General features: G+C 38.2%; 1 protein-coding gene across 1 annotated transcript in view; it reads left to right on the forward strand.

Moving 5' to 3' along the window:
* LOC136257833 (uncharacterized) overlaps positions 1-9,268 on the forward strand; it is a 102,652-nt gene that overhangs the window by 66,988 nt on the left and 26,396 nt on the right. Inside the window, exons 9-11 of the mRNA XM_066051132.1 lie at positions 1,385-1,534; positions 1,588-2,421; positions 3,641-3,799. Coding sequence (XP_065907204.1) covers positions 1,385-1,534; positions 1,588-2,421; positions 3,641-3,799 — 1,143 coding nt within the window. The remainder of the gene's footprint in view (positions 1-1,384; positions 1,535-1,587; positions 2,422-3,640; positions 3,800-9,268) is intronic.

Raw genomic sequence — 9,268 nt, forward strand, 5'->3', positions numbered from 1 at the left:
CTCCGTATGGGACTTCTTTGTCGATGAATGATTACTACTGTGGTGTGAGGAAGTTTGGGCTACCATTTGTTTTGTGTCTGTAGATGAAAACCCATTTTTGGAGTGCTCAAATGATTTGGTAACAGGAAACCTACCTCACCAATCAAACTACCAATACTTTTAGGTGAAGGCTTACACAAAGAGGAAGGCTAAACTCCAGTATTGCAATAAAGGATTAATGTTTCTGAGAGTTACAGCTTGTAGTATCGGCTTTTACAGATATTTCGATCGATTTCTACCACAAGAAGGCAATGGAATTTATCGCAACTGCAGCTGTATTTAAGTGAGAGTTAGTCCAGCGGTTTGCAAATTATTTTGAAGATGTTGAAATTTTACATTGGAAACTTTACCTATTTACGTACCAATTTCAGGCTTCTTCCCATAAGCACTTTACTCTGTAGGCATGACAACATATTGGCAATATTAAACCAGGCATGCGCCCACAGCCAGCCAAAGGCCAGTTGTGGACGTGCACCTGGTTTACTGAAATTGTTCTTGTAAAAGTGTGTGCATGTGTACCTATCTACCTATCTACCTTGAGAAGATACTTCTGTGTGTAAGAAGTTGTTAAAAGCAGTTTGTTCTAAATGCGCTTCCTTAGCAATGCATAGCAAGGTAATTAGAGAATTACAAAATAATTCACCAATTATGAAATCTAAAATTACAATAACTGCATTATTACAAAACAGAAGCTTTGTTAAAATATATCTTCCAGCATTGCAACTAGCGCCTGGTTTTAGAAGTAGCACAGCATCAACTTGTTTTTCATGAATAATCACTACAACTCCTTGACTGTTTATCATATTCCATCCAAACTTGGTACCAACATGTGCCTTTACACCCCCTTCTGTGTGCCAAATTTCAAGACAACTGGATATGGCATTTGCATTTTATGGCAGTTCTTGTAAGTGTGTGAAAAAGGAAGAAAATAAGAAAAAAAATGAAGGAACTAAGCCAACTTTTTAACTCACATATCTCAGGAACGCTTGAAGCATTTTTGCTGAAATTTGGAATGTGGAGTACTGACATTAGCAGGCATGTCCACAGCAAAAATTGCTTGTTTCGTAAAGGCGGCACAGAGCTACGGAGGTGCAAAAATCGTGTTTTTTTTCCTGTCAATATACTCACGATGTTGCGTGCTGGCTTCTAGGCCACACGACACACTACCGTGTGTTTTCATCTGAACTGTACATGCATGGTCGTGGTTGAGAAACTATAATAAAAAGCAATAGTATAGTCTTTGAACTAGATGTGTATGGAGGATCCATATTCGCAAATCCTATTTTGGTGTAATTGAACATTATGGATGATTCCACTAATTGCTAAACACTGCTTTGTTTTATAGGTTATTGCAAGCAAATTTAGCGGAGAATTGTTTAGCTCAAAGTTAGGAGCGGAAGATGTGGTAACCAAAACCTTGAAACAAGAAGGTGAATCTACAAAATACTTCATTCCTAAAAAAGACATAACAACTAAGAGAGAATGGTTGTTGCAGGTAACCATTTAACACAACACAATAGCGTAGTGTTAATGTCTTTTCATGTATAGGGGCAGCTAGTCCAGCAGGAGACACTAGGAAGTGGTCAGTATGGAACTGTGTATAAATTCAGTGACCACAAACAATCGTATGCTGGCAAAACAATACACAGAAATCTTGTCCCTGGATACCCCAACATCTCCATTGATAAACTAACTGATCTATCAGTAGAAATTGAACAGATCACGGATAAATTTTTATACTACAACCATCCAAATGTTGAACTATTTGTAAAAGCTATACAGGTACACCCAGAGAGCACACCTACATTGCTGTCTGAGTTATTGACTGAAAATCTGGATATGTTTATTTCACGGATGGAGAGTAAATGTTCAGATTCTAAACAAACTCAAATCTGCTATGATATGGCTATAGGATTACAATACCTTCACAGAAGAGGTGTCATACATAAAAATCTTCACGGCCGTAATGTCCTGATTACATCTGACGGAACGGCTAAAATTGCAGACTATGTTAGTAGACAAGTAATTTCAAATGCTGTAACAGGAGCAACTCCCCCTGCTAATGTTGCTTACCTACCACCCGAAGTTATTGAGGACAAAGCACTATACAGTGTTCAGTCAGACATTTATTCTCTCGGAGTTCTTTATCTTCTAGTTTTGACACAGAAAACTCCTGCATTAACAGATAAAATGAAATCATCAATTATAGCCAAACGAAAAGAAGAGACCCGTAACATTAAACATCATATATTGTCTCCCACACTTCTTTGGTGTTTGAATACTACTACATCAGCCAGACCATTTATTGATCAAGTGTGTGAAGCAGTTTCTGCAGCTAAATATAACCCTGAGGATGTGATGCTATCTTTATCAGATTGGACAGTAAGTTAATTATTCCAATCAATTAAAATTATAATTTAATTAATTCAGTTAATACGTACAATATACCTATTACTGTATGTTACAAAAGATAATAATATGTTGCTGATCAATGGTTCAACCTACAACACTATTGCACAAACAGGCACCCCCTTTCAATCTGGACATACCTACATTGTATGCATGTATGTATATATACCATTGTTCAATTACTCTGGTTAGCATAATGTGTACTAAGAACATCCACCTTATATTAATAAATTATTTCATTACATAATGTCACCAACAAAATTACAGCAATCTACAACAAAGTACTATTAGTATTACAAGGATAACATATACAGGATATTAGTTATAAATATCACAGATGTTAATACAGTGGAACCTCCCTTATCCGGACCTCTATTATCCGGACCTCTATTATCCGGACCTCTATTATCCGGACCTCTATTATCCGGACCTCTATTATCCGGACAGCCCAAATTGGTCATGTGGCTTGTAGTTTATTGACCATAATGATGTTTGGATTAGATGAAAGCACAAGGAGGGAGCCTAAAGGCTGCTGTTTACCTGTTTGATGACTTATTTATTCTACTACTAATAACTACCACTTGGTTGCTAAGTGATAATGCATTTTTACAGCCCAGGGGAGTGACCATGACTGCTCTGTAGTGACTTCCCCCTCTGCCCACTAAACTGCATAGCACTAACTGATAGCAATAACAACATTACTTGTATTTAAGTTAGTCACTTTAGCATAATAGCATGTTATTCTTAGTTACGGACATTTCTGAGATACGGACAGTAGTAGGTACCACCGCCGGGATAAGAGAGGTTCCACTGTAAGCAGGTTTACCATTCCAATTTGTGATCAGTTGAGTAAACACCAGTCTTTTCCACACATTCATTGCATTCCAGTTTATTGCTCCTCTATAGTAACACAGTTGTGGACGGTCAAAGTTTTCAATATTTTATGATGAGGTTACAATGCTAGACATTTGGAACAGCAAGAAATTGTATAGCAACAGCATGTATTATTACAGACACTTAAATAATCCACCACATACTGTACTTTGCCCAACCGTACTGTATTTGCCCAATTATCTGCTTAACTGTATGACCCATACAGAGGATAATTGGAATTGTATGCAAAGTACAGTAAGCTTCGGCACTTTAATCCTTCCATGGAAAGTACATTATAATTAAGTTAAATATATTGCAGGGCACACAAAAAGTCACCAGTACAGAAATAGCTGAGGTGAGCTCACAGTTGGAGAAGAAAGAAAAAGAAATAAGTAAATTGAAGGAAGAAAATGAAGCACTTGTTAAAAAGTTCATTCCCAAGAAAGATGTGAAACGACGAAAAGAAATGCTATCCCAGGTTAGTAGTTTGCAAATGCAGTGATATTAATGTAGCCCAAATTGGCAGCTAACAGAATAATGATCAAACACAGAATCTAATGATTTTTGTGATAATGGCACTTCATCCTAGCTATTAATAAAGAGAAATAGTAATAATAATTGAAGCCATGTATGGTAGTGCATAATAAATAGATTGTACTCCATGCATGGCTATCACTGTACCATATATAGCAGCGTTGAAACCGGGTCGGGTCATCCGGGTCACATTTTCTCCGGGTCATCCGGGTCTGACCCGGTTTACAAATTATCCGGGTCTGACCCGGATTGGATCACGTGAGAAACGAAATTGATCGTTTAACGACGTGGAACCTATAAACGCTAGTCGCGTAGCTCTTTCGTGAGCCACGCCCACTTATCGCGTTACAAACATACGCTCAGCCACGCCCATTTATTAGTAAGTGCAGTCTGTAGCATGAAACTATGTCCGTTTCTGTCTGCAAGCTTACGTGGAGCCACGCCCACTAATCGATTAATGTATGAGTTGTATATAGTCTAGGTCTAGTCTTGCAGCAGGATAAGTACTTTTGTGAGCCACACCCATTTTAATATTTTGGGAAATTGCAATACTAAGTATATATGAAGCCACACCCAATTGCTGTCTGTAAACTCACAGTAGCTACGTGGAACCAAATCCACTGACTGATTTTAAATTATAAACTTACCGACTTAGTTATCACATAACTACTCGTTTACTCAACACAAATCGAACGCTCAAAACGTAGTCTCGCTCGCTCGAGAATACCCGAAACATAGCTCTTATCGCGCGCCTCGGTTTAATTTAATCCGGGTCACATCCGGGTCAAATCCGGATTGCTATCCGGGTCAGTGGGTCATCCGGGTCAGCAGTAGTGACCCGGTTTCAACGCTGATATATAGTAGTGCTGAAACGAATAGCAATTTTTACTATTCGAATAGTTGTGAACAAAATGACCGAATATTCGATTATTCTGTAAGCTTATACTTCTATTGAATAAGTACTGAAACCTTTTTGTTAGGGAGCAAGGTAGCTAAAGCCTAAGCGCTATTTCTACAGTATTTTTTCTAAAATAGAAATTTTACAGCATAGATACATCACATCATTCACAATCTTAAGTTTCAAGGCTGGCTTTTCCATCTGAATACAGTGTACAAAGTGCTAACGATTATTCAAATAGTGTGTTAACAAATCGAATAGTGTCATACCGACCGAATAGTCAAATAACCGAATAATCGTTTCAGCACTAATATATAGCGAGTTTACGTAATAGTTAGACATCAGACCACAGGGGTCTAAGTAATTTAGTAACCCGATGGCCCTGTGTTGTGGCGCCTGAGCGAAGCGAAGGCGCTACCACAGGGCCTGAGGGTTACTAAATTACTTAGACCCCTGTGGTCTGAAGTCTAAGTTATTTAGACCCTTTATGTAGTTGTTGTACCTTAACATTGTTGACAGCTGCTTGTAACAGAGAAATGTAGCGTTCATTAGTAGAAACAAGCCATTACTCCACCCGTAACCATTTAAAATTAATTTTCAGGTGGCGATGTGTTGCCAACGCTACCAGTCCGGGTGCCCGTAATAAACATGAAAAGGGTCTAAGTAAACATGAAAGGGTCTAAGTAAACATGAAAAGGGTCTAAGTAACTTAGATACCTCCAAAATCCACCACAAAAAGGGTCTAAATAGAAAATTTTCACGGATCAGTAGCTATCTGTGAATAGTCCTCCCTCGTTCAATCAAAATGGCATTATTTGAGTGTCATAAATGTACAAAAGGTACTAAGAGGTAAAAATTTCCCTCGAAATTTTTTTGGATGGTTGCAATCAGAAAAAAAGCTTCTTTTTAAAGCTATAATTATGTTATATTACCAAGAACACCACTAAATGGGTGCCTTTGTGTAATTTGGCCATAGTATCTTCACTCCAGCGAATATATAGCTACAGAATTGAATTTTCTTTAATGGGCCTCGTGATGTATCATTTGAAAGTGTTAAGAAGCACAGGCCACTTATAGTGGTTGGAGATATATAAAAAGCTAACGTTACATACCTGTTAAACTCAACTTCTAGCTATGGCTGAACTTTAATCAGAGTCAGTATACTTGATATGTGATGGAAGTTTAAAATAATATGTACCACTCTGCGTGGGCAGTTCAAAGGCACCGCCAGTGCCATAATTTGTATATTGCACTGCTGCAGACCGCAGCGAGTGCATTATAACTTATAACGCACTGGTTGTGGTTTTGTAGACCACAACGAGTGCATTATAAGTTATAATGCACCGACCGCAGTGCAATATACAGATATTGTACTGGCTGCGGTTTTGTGCAGCATAGCACAAGTGCCGGTGGCGAAGACCACTACGACACCTCACCTAATAGGTGGAAGGAGACTTCACAGATCACTCGAATTCTTTTATAGCCTGACATGTAAAGGTCGATTGTGGGCCATAACGTCACCAATACGTATAATGTTTACAAGCAGCCAATGGCGATCGAAAAAGCCAACACGGGTGGTCACAACTCTAGTCTACATATATATAAACGTACTTATACACCTTACTAGTCTGGTGCCATCTTAGCCCAGATTAAACTGTAGTCCACTTCGACAATGACTCAATAAAACAAATTATATTCTAAATAATACTAACCTTTACGTTCGATTGTGGTAACCAGTTTTGTCATGCCACCAGATTCGAGTTTAGCCAGTGTGAATAGTAAGAATTAGACTAGTATCGTTTAGTAGTTGGGTTTTGTTTACTTAAAACGTCTATTTAGCTACTTTTTTTCGCTCGAGGGAATCACTATGGCGATTAGTCTGGCGCTTAGTCTATATGGCGATTGAGTGATCACGCTGGCATGTTGAGCACTACATAATGAGAGTCAAACAGCGAATGCAGGTTAGTGATATAACCCATATCGTACTAGCTTTCAATATCTCAGGTGGCTGCAGTACTGCAGGGGGAACGTCATCGCAACGTCCGGCTTGGTTACCCACAATCGATGTTAGAAACCTGGCCTTTATAAGTGTTACAGCTGTCTTGTGAGACTCTCCCCACCTATTAGGTGAGTGGTACATAACAGTTATACAACGTGCACTCGTGCTCTGCCTGTATAAACGCACTTGCCTTCGGTCCTGACGGCCCTCAGGCTCGTGCGTTTATATCAGGCAGAGCACTCGTGGCCGTTGTATAACTATATAATATAACATTCAACATAACAAGATGGAAGCTCTAACCCTATGAAATGTGGCATGCCTTTCTTTACTGCAAAGCATAACATTGTGAGTTTTCATGTTTTCAGAGGACGTGAGTTTTGTAAACTGTTAAAACTCTTGTGTAGAAGAGAAAGATCCTTGAATGGTATCCAGCTTCATGCACTGATTAATGGATAACTTTTACACATGCAAAGCCATAAAAATTATGAGAAGCTTAAGGAGAAAACTTACTGTGGTTAACAAACTTAATGGGTAAATTACAGTAGCTTTAGTTTTAACTTATCATTATCCTATGTGTAAACTCTGAAGCTGCTATGACAGGTGTACCAGTTCTATATGTACGTACGTAATATGTACATACTGCTCATTATCAGTTAACCCTTCGAGGAGCAAAGTCCAATGTATTGGACGTAAGTACATGGGCTAGTACGCATAAGCCGTTATAACTACCTATTAGTGCACAGTAGAAAGAATTCGCTAAAACCATGATACTCATTATGAAATTCCTGCCAAAATCACACCAAGTATTGCTTGGTTTGAAAAGAATCTCCGCTGCTAGGCCGCCAAGAAAAAGTAGCTCTTCCATTATCGTCCACCATTATTCTACACCTGCTACTTTGATCGGCTATATCTCGATGGTACTTCATCATAGTGCATCAAACTAAACACCATTAGATTCAACACATGATGGCGATTCAATTTGTATACAAAAGATCATGTGACTACCTCATGAATATGCGATAAAGAAATAATGAAGCGGACATTCAGTGGAGATGACATTGCCCATTCTTCGCTTCATATCACAAGTACTGTTTTGTGTAGAACAAAACTGTTACGATATTATTGTTGTGTATGAAATTACCATTAAGTTAATGCCAAACAATAATCTGTCTTCATTTTACAGAAGGCTACTACGTACCTTCCTTATAACACAAAGTTATGCGTTCCTCCAAACTTGAAAATTAATTTGGTTCTCGAAGGGTTAAATTAATAAATTAATAAAAATAGGGTTAGCTATGTACATAAAAAGTAACATGAGTCTATTTTGATTTCACAATCCCAAGTTTTCTAACATTGTGTGTTGAAGCATAGTAACGATGTTTTAACATATGGATAATGTTCTGATGGCTATTATTAGCCCACGCTATTCAAACCACGATCTATCTTCAGATGCTACTGTATAAAACAAACGGGATGAGTTCTCGTTAGTTCTTCCACCTATTAGGTAAGTGCACCCCAAGTGATATATATCACTTGTACCACGGCTACTTGGGATTTTGCTGACATATACATCTGCAGCCCTCGGGCTTTGGGTGTACATATCAGCAAAATCCCTTGCAGCCATGGTATAACTATTAAAATACAGAAAATGGCATTTCAGAAACCAATTAAGAGCAATGACTAGAAAACAAGTGTTGTAGTGTTATGAATGCAGTGTAGATGTCCTTTTGTGTTATATAGAGCATCAATACTTCTTGACAGCAAAAAGTTACTTTGAGTAACAACAAGATAACTAATGGTGTTTGTTTTCAGTAATGTAAAACAATTCGCTTATAAAAGCATTGTAATAGCACTACAATAGTGTCTTCTTGTTCAATAGATTATGTGATAACTGCACTAATATAGGGTTTCTTTTGTTATTAATTGGGGTGAGCCTGAGGAAGCCCCACATAAGCAGGTCGCCAACACAAATTTCATGTATTCAACTATGCACGAACAAGTACAGACCAGCATGGAGCACTTACGTACTAAGCATATAAATTTGTATACTCATAGTCAGGGCTTTTTTACCATAGATACATGAGCTACCTATGCCTTCAAGCATAACTATTTAGCTATCATGAATAAAGATGAAAGGCTAAGACGAAGAAGAGAACTATACAGACTTCGAAGAAGCTGAGGAACCACAACAAAGGCAACAGTGACAAGCAGAAAATGCAAGAGGACTGTGATAAGGCTGGTATGTACATTATTGACACGGATGGTCCATATAAAGCTGGTGTGTGCATATTTTTTATATTTTCATGCATCGTTTATATGGACAACGCAGCTGAATAGCTCTGTGCGTGTCCAGAGAACTTAATTGATTGCGAATGGAAAGAGAAACACCAGAAGAAGCGGAATTGAGGAGTGAATGCTAGAAGAGGGGAATGCAACAGACATGACAGACTAAAGAAATGCCAGAACATGCAGAATTAAGAAGAGCTACAAGATAACAGCATGATTGGCATAGGAGA

The sequence above is a fragment of the Dysidea avara genome, chromosome 6, assembly GCF_963678975.1.
Source record: "Dysidea avara chromosome 6, odDysAvar1.4, whole genome shotgun sequence".
In the NCBI taxonomy this organism is placed as follows: Eukaryota; Metazoa; Porifera; class Demospongiae; order Dictyoceratida; family Dysideidae; genus Dysidea; species Dysidea avara.